The sequence below is a fragment of the Salmo salar genome, chromosome ssa16, assembly GCF_905237065.1.
Source record: "Salmo salar chromosome ssa16, Ssal_v3.1, whole genome shotgun sequence".
Taxonomy (NCBI): Eukaryota; Metazoa; Chordata; class Actinopteri; order Salmoniformes; family Salmonidae; genus Salmo; species Salmo salar.
The window spans coordinates 90,300,288-90,315,770 of NC_059457.1; the positions used below are offsets into that span (position 1 = coordinate 90,300,288).

At 46.1% G+C, this 15,483-nt stretch overlaps 1 protein-coding gene across 1 annotated transcript in view; it reads right to left on the reverse strand.

Annotated features, from left to right (window-relative positions):
• The window catches only part of LOC106574944 (protein diaphanous homolog 3), a gene marked incomplete at its 3' end in the record, with an annotated part of 688,081 nt that overhangs the window by 402,828 nt on the left and 269,770 nt on the right, over positions 1–15,483 (reverse strand). The window contains exons 10-12 of the mRNA XM_045698420.1: positions 8,499–8,609; positions 2,866–2,910; positions 2,635–2,708 (exon numbers count right to left, since the gene is read on the reverse strand). Of these exons, the coding sequence (XP_045554376.1) occupies positions 2,635–2,708; positions 2,866–2,910; positions 8,499–8,609 (230 nt within the window). The remainder of the gene's footprint in view (positions 1–2,634; positions 2,709–2,865; positions 2,911–8,498; positions 8,610–15,483) is intronic.

The following is a 15,483-nucleotide window of genomic DNA, read 5'->3' on the forward strand; positions in this document are numbered from 1 at the left end:
AGATATGGCACTGTAGAGACTATAGATATCTATAGATATGGTATTATAGAGACTATAGAGATATGGTATTATAGAGACTATAGAGACTATAGATATATGGTATTTTTGACACTATAGAGACTATAGAGATATGGTATTGTAGAGATTATAGAGATATGGTATTGTAGAGACTATAGAAATGGTATTATAGAGACTATAGAGATATGGTATTATAGAGACTATAGATACACAGTACTGTAGAGACTATAGATATGGTATTGTAGAGACTATAGATACACTGTACTGTAGAGACTATAGAGATATGGTACTATAGAGACTATAGATACACAGTACTGTAGAGACTATAGAGATATGGTATTATAGAGACTATAGATACACAGTACTGTAGAGACTATAGATATGGTATTATAGAGACTATAGATACACTGTACTGTAGAGACTATAGATATGGTATTATAGAGACTATAGATATGGTATTATAGAGACTATAGAGATATGGTATTGTAGAGACTATAGATATGCTATTGTAGAGACTATAGATATGGTATTGTAGAGACTATAGATATGGTATCGTAGAGACTATAGAGATATGGTATTGTAGAGACTATAGATATGGTATTGTAGAGACTATAGATATGGTACTGTAGAGACTATAGAGATATGGTACTGTAGAGACAATAGAGATATGGTACCGTAGAGACAATAGATATGGTATTGTAGAGACTATAGAGATATGTTACTGTAGAGACTATAGAGATATGGTGTTGTAGAGACTATAGAGATATGGTATTGTAGAGACTATAGAGATATGGTATTATAGAGACTATAGAGATATGGTATTATAGAGACTATAGATACACAGTACTGTAGAGACTATAGATATGGTATTGTAGAGACTATAGATACACTGTACTGTAGAGACTATAGATATGGTATTATAGAGACTATAGAGATATGGTATTGTAGAGACTATAGATATGGTATTGTAGAGCCTATAGATATATGGTATTGTAGAGACTATAGATACACGGTACTGTAGAGACTATAGATATGGTTTTGTACAGACTATAGAGATATGGTACTGTAGAGACTATAGAGATATGGTACTGTAGAGACTATAGATATGGTGTTGTAGAGACTATAGAGATATGGTATTGTAGAGACTATAGATATGGTATTGTAGAGACTATAGATATGGTACTGTAGAGACTATAGATATGGTATTATAGAGACTATAGAGATATGGTATTATAGAGACTATAGAGACTATAGATATGGTATTGTAGAGACTATAGAGATATGGTATTGTAGAGACTATAGATATGGTATTGTAGAGACTATAGAGATATGGTATTGTAGAGATTATAGAGATATGGTATTATAGAGACTATAGATATGGTATTGTAGAGACTATAGAGATATGGTATTGTAGAGATTATAGAGATATGGTATTATAGAGACTATAGATATGGTATTATAGAGACTATAGATATGGTATTGTAGAGACTATAGAGATATGGTATTATAGAGACTATAGAGATATGGTATTATAGAGACTATAGATACACATTACTGTAGAGACTATAGATATGGTATTATAGAGACTATAGAGATATGGTATTGTAGAGACTATAGATATGGTATTGTAGAGATTATAGATATATGGTATTATAGAGACTATAGATATATGGTATTGTAGAGACTATAGATATATGGTATTATAGAGACTATAGATATGGTATTGTAGAGACTATAGATATGGTACTGTAGAGACTATAGAGATATGGTATTGTAGAGACTATAGAGATATGGTATTGTAGAGACTATAGAGATATGGTATTGTAGAGACTATAGATATGGTATTGTAGAGACTATAGATATGGTATTATAGAGACTATAGATATGGTATTATAGAGACTATAGATATGGTATTATAGAGACTATAGAGATATGGTATTGTAGAGACTATAGATATGGTATTATAGAGACTATAGAGATATGGTATTGTAGAGACTATAGATACACGGTACTGTAGAGACTATAGATATGGTATTGTAGAGACTATAGAGATATGGTATTATAGAGACTATAGATATGGTATTGTAGAGACTATAGATATGGTACTGTAGAGACTATAGAGATATGGTATTGTAGAGACTATAGAGATATGGTATTGTAGAGACTATAGATATGGTATTATAGAGACTATAGATATGGTATTATAGAGACTATAGATATGGTATTATAGAGACTATAGAGATATGGTATTATAGAGACTATAGAGATATGGTACTGTAGAGACTATAGATATGGTATTATAGAGACTATAGAGATATGGTACTGTAGAGACTATAGATACACGGTACTGTAGAGATGAACGAGGACAACAGCTATTGTATTAGGTCCTAATGTCAGAGAACCTTCCACGAAAGGGCTCAACAGTATCAGCTCTAGTATCTGAATATATAATGGTTATGAGACTGAATGAGGGGAGACAACGTGAGATCAACACAATACAGTATGTGAAAGACAGCGTGAGTGTGTGTGTGTGTGTCTCTCTCTTGTGTGTGTGTGTGTGTGTGTGTGTGTGTGTGTGTGTGTGTGTGTGTGTGTGTGTACAGTAGAAAAGGATATTCCAGTTCACTCTTGATGTCCTCCAGTCGGTGACTGAGCTCCATCAGATCCTCCTCCTTGTGCTCCTCAAACACCTGTTGGGAAGAGACAGGTACATACAGGAAATACACATCAAATACGGACGCCTTTTAAACCCCTTTCACTTCACACCTTCAACGGTTATTATCTGAGATAAACATCCTGTATCATGCAGCTATTAGTTTGTCCCAAAATATAATTCAATTCATTCACCTTGAGCTGAATGTCCAGAGCTTCGTTCCTGATCGCTGTCAGATGCTGCAGGAAAGACGGAGGAAGAGAGAGGGAGGGATGAGGAAGAAGGAGCAGGAGCAGGAGGACAGGAAGAAAGAGAGGAGAGATGAGAAGGAGGCGGAAAGGGGGACAAGAGAGACGAGGAGAGAAAATGGAGGAGGAAGAAAAAGGAAGGACAGAATGAGGAGGAAGGACAGAAGGAGGAGGAAGGACAGAAGGAGGAGGAAGGACAGAAGGAGGAGGAAGGACAGAAGGAGGAGGAAGGACAGAAGGAGGAAAAGGAAACACAGAAGAAGGATGGAGGAAAAGGAAGGATAGAAGGAGGAAGGAGGAAAAAGAAACACAGAAGGAGGAAGGACAGAAGGAGGAGGCGGCAACAATGAATAAGGTAATTAGATCTCCATCGTAAAACAGCCTCTACAGAATATTACTCTCCTCTAGACCCCCTAAAACACCAGACAGAACATTACTCTCCTCTAGACCCCCTAAAACACCAGACAGGACATTACTCTCCTCCAGACCCCCTAAAACACCAGACAGAACATTACTCTCCTCTAGACCCCCTAAAACACCAGACAGAACATTACTCTCCTCTAGACCCCCTAAAACACCAGCCAGGACATTACTCTCCTCTAGACCCCCTAAAACACCAGACAGAACATTACTCTCCTCTAGACCCCCTAAAACACCAGACAGAACATTACTCTCCTCTAGACCCCCTAAAACACCAGCCAGGACATTACTCTCCTCTAGACCCCCTAAAACACCAGACAGAACATTACTCTCCTCTAGACCCCCTAAAACACCAGCCAGGACATTACTCTCCTCTAGACCCCATAAAACACCAGACAGAACATTACTCTCCTCCAGACCCCCTAAAACACCAGACAGAACATTACTCTCCTCCAGACCCCCTAAAACACCAGACAGGACATTACTCTCCTCCAGACCCCTAAAACACCAGACAGAACATTACTCTCCTCTAGACCCCCTAAAACACCAGACAGAACATTACTCTCCTCTAGACCCCTAAAACACCAGACAGAACATTACTCTCCTCCAGACCCCTAAAACACCAGACAGAACATTACTCTCCTCTAGACCCCCTAAAACACCAGACAGAACATTACTCTCCTCTAGACCCCTAAAACACCAGACAGAACATTACTCTCCTCCAGACCCCTAAAACACCAGACAGAACATTACTCTCCTCTAGACCCCTAAAACACCAGACAGAACATTACTCTCCTCCGGACCCCTAAAACACCAGACAGAACATTACTCTCCTCTAGACCCCTAAAACACCAGACAGAACATTACTCTCCTCCAGACCCCTAAAACACCAGACAGAACATTACTCTCCTCTAGACCCCCTAAAACACCAGACAGAACATTACTCTCCTCCAGACCCCTAAAACACCAGACAGAACATTACTCTCCTCTAGACCCCCTAAAACATCAGACAGAACATTACTCTCCTCTAGACCCCATAAAACACCAGACAACATTACTCTCCTCTAGACCCCTAAAACACCACAGAACATTACTCTCCTCTAGACCCCTAAAACACCAGACAACATTACTCTCATCTAGACCCCCTAAAACACCAGACAGGACATTACTCTCCTCCAGACCCCCTAAAACACCAGACAGGACATTACTCTCCTCTAGACCCCCTAAAACACCAGAAATAACATTACTCTCCTCTAGACCCCCTAAAACACCAGACAGAACATTACTCTCCTCTAGACCCCCTAAAACACCAGACAGAACATTACTCTCCTCTAGACCCCCTAAAACACCAGAAATAACATTACTCTCCTCTAGACCCCCTAAAACACCAGACAGAACATTACTCTCCTCTAGACCCCCTAAAACACCAGACAGGACATTACTCTCCTCTAGACCCCTAAAACACCAGACAGAACATTACTCTCCTCCAGACCCCTAAAACACCAGACAGAACATTACTCTCCTCTAGACCCCCTAAAACACCAGACAGAACATTACTCTCCTCCAGACCCCCTAAAACACCAGACAGAACATTACTCTCCTCTAGACCCCCTAAAACACCAGACAGAACATTACTCTCCTCTAGACCCCCTAAAACACCAGACAGAACATTACTCTCCTCTAGACCCCCTAAAACACCAGACAGAACATTACTCTCCTCTAGACCCCCTAAAACACCAGCCAGGACATTACTCTCCTCTAGACCCCCTAAAACACCAGACAGGACATTACTGTCCTCTAGACCCCCTAAAACAGCCTCTACAGAACATTACTCTCCTCTAGACCCCTAAAACACCAGACAGGACATTACTCTCCTCTAGACCCCCTAAAACACCAGACAGAACATTACTCTCCTCTAGACCCCCTAAAACACCAGACAGGACATTACTCTCCTCTACACCCCCTAAAACACCAGACAGAACATTACTCTCTAGACCCTCTAAAACACCAGACATAACATTACTCTCCTCTAGACCCCCTAAAACACCAGACAGAACATTACTCTCCTCCAGACCCCCTAAAACACCAGACAGAACATTACTCTCCTCCAGACCCCCTAAAACACCAGACAGAACATTACTCTCCTCTAGACCCCCTAAAACACCAAACAGAACATTACTCTCCTCTAGACCCCCTAAAACACCAGACAGAACATTACTCTCCTCTAGACCCCCTAAAACACCAGACAGAACATTACTCTCCTCTAGACCCCCTAAAACACCACAGAACATTACTCTCCTCTCGACCCCTAAAACACCAGACAACATTACTCTCCTCTAGACCCCCTAAAACACCAGACAGAACATTACTCTCCTCTAGACCCCCTAAAACACCAGAAATAACATTACTCTCCTCTAGACCCCCTAAAACACCAGACAGAACATTACTGTCCTCTAGACCCCCTAAAACACCAGACAGAACATTACTCTCCTCCAGACCCCCTAAAACACCAGCCAGGACATTACTCTCTAGACCCCCTAAAACACCAGACAGAACATTACTCTCCTCTAGACCCCTAAAACACCAGACAGGACATTACTCTCCTCTAGACCCCTAAAACACCAGACAGAACATTACTCTCCTCTAGACCCCTAAAACACCAGACAGAACATTACTCTCCTCTAGACCCCCTAAAACACCAGACAGAACATTACTCTCCTCTAGACCCCCTAAAACACCAGAAATAACATTACTCTCCTCTAGACCCCTAAAACACCAGACAGAACATTACTGTCCTCTAGACCCCCTAAAACACCAGACAGAACATTACTCTCCTCCAGACCCCTAAAACACCAGACAGAACATTACTCTCCTCTAGACCCCCTAAAACACCAGACAGAACATTACTCTCCTCTAGACCCCCTCAAACACCAGCCAGGACATTACTCTCCTCTAGACCCCCTAAAACACCAGACAGAACATTACTCTCCTCTAGACCCCTAAAACACCAGACAGAACATTACTCTCCTCTAGACCCCTAAAACACCAGACAGGACATTACTCTCCTCTAGACCCCATAAAACACCAGACAGAACATTACTCTCCTCTAGACCCCTAAAACACCAGACAGAACATTACTCTCCTCTAGACCCCCTAAAACACCAGACAGAACATTACTCTCCTCTAGACCCCCTAAAACACCAGACAGAACATTACTCTCCTCCAGACCCCCTAAAACACCAGACAGAACATTACTCTCCTCTAGACCCCCTAAAACACCAGACAGAACATTACTCTCCTCTAGACCCCCTAAAACACCAGACAGAACATTACTCTCCTCTAGACCCCCTAAAACACCAGAAATAACATTACTCTCCTCTAGACCCCCTAAAACACCAGACAGAACATTACTGTCCTCTAGACCCCCTAAAACACCAGACAGAACATTACTCTCCTCCAGACCCCTAAAACACCAGACAGAACATTACTCTCCTCTAGACCCCCTAAAACACCAGACAGAACATTACTCTCCTCTAGACCCCCTAAAACACCAGACAGAACATTACTCTCCTCTAGACCCCCTAAAACACCAGACAGAACATTACTCTCCTCTAGACCCCCTAAAACACCAGACAGAGCATTACTCTCCTCTAGACCCCCTAAAACACCAGCCAGGACATTACTCTCCTCTAGACCCCCTAAAACACCAGACAGAACATTACTCTCCTCTAGACCCCCTAAAACACCAGACAGAACATTACTCTCCTCCAGACCCCCTAAAACACTAGACAGAACATTACTCTCCTCCAGACCCCCTAAAACACCAGACAGAACATTACTCTCCTCCAGACCCCCTAAAACACCAGACAGAACATTACTCTCCTCCAGACCCCCTAAAACACCAGACAGAACATTACTCTCCTCTAGACCCCCTAAAACACCAGACAACATTACTCTCCTCTAGACCCCCTAAAACACCAGACAGAACATTACTCTCCTCTAGACCCCCTAAAACACCAGACAGAGCATTACTCTCCTCTAGACCCCTAAAACACCACAGAACATTACTCTCCTCTAGACCCCCTAAAACACCAGACAGAACATTACTCTCCTCTAGACCCCCTAAAACACCAGACAGAACATTACTCTCCTCTAGACCCCCTAAAACACCAGACAGAACATTACTCTCCTCCAGACCCCCTAAAACACCAGACAGGACATTACTCTCCTCTAGACCCCTAAAACACCAGACAGAACATTACTCTCCTCCAGACCCCCTAAAACACCACAGAACATTACTCTCCTCTAGACCCCCTAAAACACCAGACAGAACATTACTCTCCTCTAGACCCCCTAAAACACCAGCCAGGACATTACTCTCCTCTAGACCCCCTAAAACACCAGACAGAACATTACTCTCCTCTAGACCCCCTAAAACACCAGACAGAACATTACTCTCCTCTAGACCCCCTAAAACACCACAGAACATTACTCTCCTCTAGACCCCCTAAAACACCACAGAACATTACTCTCCTCTAGACCCCCTAAAACACCAGACAGCAGGTGCTGCATCCCAAATGGCACCCTGTTCATTTTATAGTGCACTAGTTGTGACCAGGGTACATAGGATCTGTGGAATAAAGTGGTAAACTATGTAGGGAATAGGGAGCCGTTCGGGATGCAGCCGGCGCTGTAGTGGCTGATTGCTGCTGCCATTGTTTGTTTGCCTGGTGTGTCTGTGTGTGTGTTTTGTGTGTATGTGTGTTCCTTGCTTCTGGCGTTGTTGATAGAAGGTAAATGTTTAGGGCGGGCGGTGGAGAGGGAGAGAGGGAGAGAGGGAGAGAGGGAGAGAGAGAGAGAGAGAGAGAGAGAGAGAGAGAGAGAGAGAGAGAGAGAGAGAGAGAGAGAGAGAGAGAGAGAGAGAGAGAGAGAGAGAGAGAGAGAGCCGGCAGGGACAGACAACACAGCCAGCCGCCTCGTAGCGCCGCTCCCCGATTGGCTGCTTGGTGAACAACATTCTCTGAGACGTGCGACCTCTCCTCCGAGCCACGAAGCATTCAACAATATTTCAGTCAAGTGGACAACTAATTTAAATATTAATACATACATGGCTTATAGCTATACGGCTGAGGCTGGGCGGGCAGTGATGCTTAGCTTACCGGTAATATCTCTCTGAGGCCGGAGCGAATAAACTCATTCCTGATGTGAAGCCTGAAGTCCAGCTCATCTGGAGATGTCACCAGAGCATTGATGAGCTGCATACAGGCCACCTAGAATACACAGAGAGATTACATTCAGAACCACGCATTCAGACCCAGAGACGGGAGGGAGGGGGGGAGGGTGAGACAGAGGGAGGGAGAGGGAGAGAGGGAGGGAGGGAGGGGGAGGGAGGGGGAGGGTGAGACAGGGAGGGAGAGGGAGAGAGGGAGGGAGGGGGGGAGGGTGAGACAGAGGGAGGGGGGTGAGAGAGAGAGGGAGGGAGGGGGTGAGAGAGAGAGGGGGGGAGAGGGAGGGGGAGAGAGGGCGAGAGAGAGGGAGGGAGGGAGGGTGTGTGTGTGTGTGTGTGTCCAGCAGATTCTAAATGAATCCTCTCCTGAAGACAAACCAGGACAGCAGAACTAACATCTCTATTTTACTGTAGTCACAAACTCTGAGTTCACAACAGCATACACAACCTCCCTGCCTGCACCAACACGTGTGTGTGTGTGTGTGTGTGTGTGTGTGTGTGTGTGTGTCTCTGACAGTCATTTTGAGGACAGAGCTCAGTCTGTTGGAAGACGTTCTGTCTCCTCCATCTCTCCATGTGAGGTTGGTTTTCTGTCATGTGGAAACCAGGAGAGGAGCAGTTCAGCTGGTCAGGAGAAAACTTTACTATCAATTATTCATCCTTTACAACTGATGCAGTGGTGTGTGAAGTATGAAATAAGGACGTGGTGAGAGGGGTGTGTGTGTGTGTGTGTGTGTGTGTGTGTGTGTGTGTGTGTGTGTGTGTGAGACAGGTGTGTGTGTGTGTGTGTGTGTGTGTGTGTGTGTGTGTGTGTGTGTGTGTGTGTGTGTGTGTGTGTGTGTGTGTGTGACAGGGGTGTGTGTGTGTGTGTGACAGGGTGTGTGTGTGTGTGTGTGTGTGTGTGTGTGTGTGTGTGTGTGTGTGTGTGTGTGTGTGTGTGTGTGTGTGTGTGTGTGTGTGTGTGTGTGTGTGTGACAGGGTGTGTGTGTGTGTGTGTGTGTGTGTGACAGGGTGTGTGTGTGTGTGTGTGTGTGTGTGTGTGTGTGTGTGTGTGTGTGTGACAGGGTGTGTGTGTGTGTGTGTGTCAGGGGTGTGTGTGTGTGTGTGTGTGTGTGTGTGTGTGAGTGTGTGTGTGTGTGTGTGTGTGTGTGTGTGTGTGTGTGTGTGTGTGTGTGAGTGTGTGTGAGGTGAGTGTGTGTGTGTGTGAGACAGGGTGTGTGTGTGTGTGTGTGTGTGTGTGTGTGTGTGTGTGTGTGTGTGTGAGTGTGTGTGAGTGTGTGTGTGAGTGTGTGTGTGAGTGTGTGTTGATGAGTGTGTGTGAGTGTGTGTGTGTGTGAGACAGGGGTGTGTGTGTGTGTGTGTGTGTGTGTGTGTGTGTGTGTGTGTGTGTGTGTGTGTGTGTGTGTGTGTGTGAGTGTGTGTGTGAGTGTGTGTGAGTGTGTGAGTGTGTGTGTGTGTGAGTGTGTGTTGATGAGAGCATGTAGAGAGAGTGATCTCCAGGTGATTGTGATAAACCATCTAGACATCGTAACAGTTAAAGACGAGTGGCATCGTACAGCAACATCAATAGTGTCTGTGTTTTCACTCACTGTCTCATATATCACAGGGGAGTCATTTACATACAGGAAACAGACACACACCTTGGGATTAGATGGGACTGAGAACAGATAGGGATTAGATGGGACTAAATAGAGAACAGATAGGGATTAGATGGGACTAAATAGAGAACAGATAGGGATTAGATGGGACTAAATAGAGAACAGATAGGGATTAGATGGGACTAAATAGAGAACAGATAGGGATTAGATGGGACTAAATAGAGAACAGATAGGGATTAGATGGGACTAAATAGAGAACAGATAGGGATTAGATGGGACTAAATAGAGAACAGATAGGGATTAGATGGGACTAAATAGAGAACAGATAGGGATTAGATGGGACTGAGAACAGATAGGGATTAGATGGGACTAAATAGAGAACAGATAGGGATTAGATGGGACTGAGAACAGATAGGGATTAGATGGGACTAAATAGAGAACAGATAGGGATTAGATGGGACTAAATAGAGAACAGATAGGGATTAGATGGGACTAAATAGAGAACAGATAGGGATTAGATGGGACTGAGAACAGATAGGGATTAGATGGGACTAAATAGAGAACAGATAGGGATTAGATGGGACTAAATAGAGAACAGATAGGGATTAGATGGGACTAAATTATTTGGTTTTTGGCAATAAAGAGAAATGGACTAAGAAAAATGAAAAAAAATGAATTTATTAATACAAATTTAAAAAGTGTTTTAATCTACTTCCATGACTAGTCTATAATGAATGTGTGTATTTATTAAAGTAACATTGAGAGACCCGTGTCGGTGACTAGCCAGACAGACCTACAAACACTACAACATACAGTATGCAGAGAGACCTATCTGTTCTGTCTACGGGCTGCAGAGCTACAGTTTCCATGAGGACGGTAGGAAGGTAGGTAGGTAGGTAGGTAGGTAGGTAGGTAGGTAGGTAGGTAGGTAGGGAGGGGTAGAGATAGAGATAAAGAGTGTGTGTGTGTGTGTGTGTCTTGTGATGATACCGACGACTGACAAAGTTGTTATTTGAAGTAGTATTTATTTTTGTTATCCGTCAACCCAAAAATATCCACCCTCCTGCCAGACCAGCCTTCCACCCTCCTGTCAGACCAGTCCTTCCACCCTCCTGTCAGACCAGCCTTCCACCCTCCTGTCAGACCAGTCCTTCCACCCTCCTGTCAGACCAGTCCTTCCACCCTCTTGTCAGACCAGCCTTCCACCCTCCTGTCAGACCAGCCTTCCACCCTCCTGTCAGACCAGTCCTTCCACCCTCCTGTCAGACCAGCCTTCCACCCTCCTGTCAGACCAGTCCTTCCACCCTCCTGTCAGACCAGTCCTTCCACCCTCTTGTCAGACCAGCCTTCCACCCTCCTGTCAGACCAGCCTTCCACCCTCCTGTCAGACCAGCCTTCCACCCTCCTGTCAGACCAGCCTTCCACCCTCCTGTCAGACCAGCCTTCCACCCTCCTGTCAGACCAGCCTTCCACCCTCCTGTCAGACCAGCCTTCCACCCTCCTGTCAGACTAGCCTTCCACCCTCCTATCAGACCAGCCTTCCACCCTCCTGTCAGACCAGTCCATCCACCCCTCCTGTCAGACCAGCCTTCCACCCTCCTGTCAGACCAGCCTTCCACCCTCCTATCAGACCAGTCCATCCACCCTCCTGTCAGACCAGCCTTCCACCCTCCTGTCAGACCAGCCTTCCACCCTCCTGTCAGACCAGCCTTCCACCCTCCTGTCAGACCAGCCTTCCACCCTCCTGTCAGACCAGCCTTCCACCCTCCTGTCAGACCAGCCTTCCACCATCCTGTCAGACCAGCCTTCCACCCTCCTGTCAGACCAGCCTTCCACCATCCTGTCAGACCAGCCTTCCACCCTCCTGTCAGACCAGCCTTCCACCCTCCTGTCAGACCAACCTTCCACCCTCCTGTCAGACCAGTCCTTCCACCCTCCTGTCAGACCAGCCTTCCACCCTCCTGTCAGACCAGTCCATCCACCCTCCTGTCAGACCAGTCCATCCACCCTCCTGTCAGACCAGCCTTCCACCCTCCCTGTCAGACCAGCCTTCCACCCTCCTGTCAGACCAGCCTTCCACCATCCTGTCAGACCAGCCTTCCACCCTCCTGTCAGACCAGTCCTTCCACCCTCCTGTCAGACCAGCCTTCCACCCCTCCTGTCAGACCAGCCTTCCACCCTCCTGTCAGACCAGTCCTTCCACCCTCCTGTCAGACCAGCCTTCCACCCTCCTGTCAGACCAGCCTTCCACCCTCCTGTCAGACCAGCCTTCCACCCTCCTGTCAGACCAGCCTTCCACCCTCCTGTCAGACCAGCCTTCCACCCTCCTGTCAGACCAGTCCTTCCACCCTCCTGTCAGACCAGTCCTTCCACCCTCCTGTCAGACCAGTCCTTCCACCCTCCTGTCAGACCAGTCCTTCCACCCTCCTGTCAGACCAGCCTTCCACCCTCCTGTCAGACCACAGTGGAGCTTCTATGGTCTGTTCAGCAGCCTAGTCTACACTTTATCTCGTATTTATCCTCAAGTTACGTCCCTACACACTTTACATTCCTGAACTGCAGCATGGCAGTAGAGGGGGATATGAATCAGGGCCAAGCAGGGATCACACACACACAGAGAGAGAGAGAGAGATAAGAATATCAGACAGCCTGGTGTGAGTTAATACAACACAGGGTTAAAGGGATCAGGGTTGGTCTAGTTGCTAAGAGGAGATAACAGCCCTTCCTGATGGATCCACATAACTAAAATGGCTGGAAACATGACCCTGGTGTTTCATGATACCAGACCATCCACCCTGGTGTTTCATGATACCAGACCATCCACCCTGGTGTTTCACGATACCAGACCATCCACCCTGGTGTTTCACGATACCAGACCATCCACCCTGGTGTTTCATGATACCAGACCATCCACCCTGGTGTTTCACGATACCAGACCATCCACCCTGGTGTTTCATGATACCAGACCATCCACCCTGGTGTTTCATGATACCAGACCATCCACCCTGGTGTTTCACGATACCAGACCATCCACCCTGGTGTTTCACGATACCAGACCATCCACCCTGGTGTTTCATGATACCAGACCATCCACCCTGGTGTTTCACGATACCAGACCATCCACCCTGGTGTTTCACGATACCAGACCATCCACCCTGGTGTTTCATGATACCAGACCATCCACCCTGGTGTTTCATGATACCAGACCATCCACCCTGGTGTTTCACGATACCAGACCATACACCCTGGTGTTTCACGATACCAGACCATCCACCCTGGTGTTTCACGATACCAGACCATCCACCCTGGTGTTTCACGATACCAGACCATCCACCCTGGTGTTTCACGATACCAGACCATCCACCCTGGTGTTTCACGATACCAGACCATCCACCCTGGTGTTTCACGATACCAGACCATCCACCCTGGTGTTTCATGATACCAGACCATCCACCCTGGTGTTTCATGATACCAGACCATCCACCCTGGTGTTTCAAGATACCAGACCATCCACCCTGGTGTTTCACGATACCAGACCATCCACCCTGGTGTTTCACGATACCAGACCATCCACCCTGGTGTTTCATGATACCAGACCATCCACCCTGGTGTTTCATGATACCAGACCATCCACCCTGGTGTTTCATGATACCAGACCATCCACCCTGGTGTTTCATGATACCAGACCATCCACCCTGGTGTTTCATGATACCAGACCATCCACCCTGGTGTTTCATGATACCAGACCATCCACCCTGGTGTTTCATGATACCAGACCATCCACCCTGGTGTTTCATGATACCAGACCATCCACCCTGGTGTTCCTGATACCAGACCATCCACCCTGGTGTTCCTGATACCAGACCATCTACCCTGGTGTTTCATGATACCAGACCATCCACCCTGGTGTTCCTGATACCAGACCATCCACCCTGGTGTTCCTGATACTAGCTAACTCCTCAGTCCCAGATACACTTCCTGATTTTCTCTACATATTCTTCTCCCCTCCTGCCTCATTCTCCCCTCCTCCCTCCCCTCTCCCCTTCTCTCCTGTTCCCCTCCCACCCGCTCCCCCTCTCTCTCCCCCCTCTCTGATAAGGCCTTCTCTCCTCTCCGCAGGCTGGAGTCTGCCTGGATGGGACAGACTTCTGGCTAATTAAACACATTGTACAATCCCACAGGCAGACTGACACAAACACAGTCAGAAATGACAGGCATAACAGGAAGGACTGAGAACAACAACAGACTGACACAAACACAGTGTCTCCCTGTGCAGATGGAAGCAGGTCACTGGTGTGTGTGTGTGTGATTGTGTAGGTGTGTGATTGTGTGTGTGATTGTGTAGGTGTGTGATTGTGAGATTGTGTGTGTGTGTGATTGTGTGTGTGTGTGTGATTGTGTGTGTGTGTGATTGTGTGTGTAGGTGTGTGTAGGTGTGTGTGTGTGTGTGTGTGTGTGGGTGTGTGTGTGTAGGTAGGTAGGTGTGTAGGTGTGTGTGTGTGTGTAGGTAGGTGTGTAGGTGTGTGTGTGTGTGTGTGTGTAGGTGTGTGTAGGTGTGTAGGTGTGTGTGTGTGTAGGTGTGTAGGTGTGTAGGTGTGTGTGTGTGTAGGTGTGTGTGTAGGTGTGTAGGTGTGTGTGTGTGTGTGTGTGTGTGTGTATGTATGTGTGTGTGTATGTATGTGTGTGTGTGTGTGTGTGTGTAGGTGTGTGTAGGTGTGTGTAGGTGTGTAGGTGTGTGAGTGTGTGTTGGTCAGAGATGGAGAGGGCATCACCAACATCTCAGTTAGACAGAGGAGGTGTCCAGGGGGTCAAACCCTCATAATACTGCAGATGTACAGCAGAGAATCACTGTGTAAAACAGGGCTGCAGAGCAAATGGTACCCTAACTCCTTCATACTACACTATATAGGGAATAAGGTGCCATAGGGCTCTGGTCTAAAGTAGTGCACTATATAGAGGGAATAAGGTGCCATAGGGCTCTGGTCTAAAGTAGTGCACTATATAGGGAATAGGGTGCCATAGGGCTCTGGTCTAAAGTAGTGCACTATATAGAGGGAATAGGGTGCCATAGGGCTCTGGTCTAAAGTAGTGCACTATATGGGGAATAGAGTGCCATAGAGCTCTGGTCTAAAGTAGTGCACTACATATGGAATAGGGTTCCATAGGGCTCTGGTCTAAAGTAGTGCACTATATAGGGAATAGGGTCTAAAGTAGTGCACTACATAGGGAATAGTGTCTAAAGTAGTGCACTATATAGGGAATAGGGTCTAAAGTAGTGCACTATATAGGGAATAGGGTCTAAAGTAGTGCACTATATAG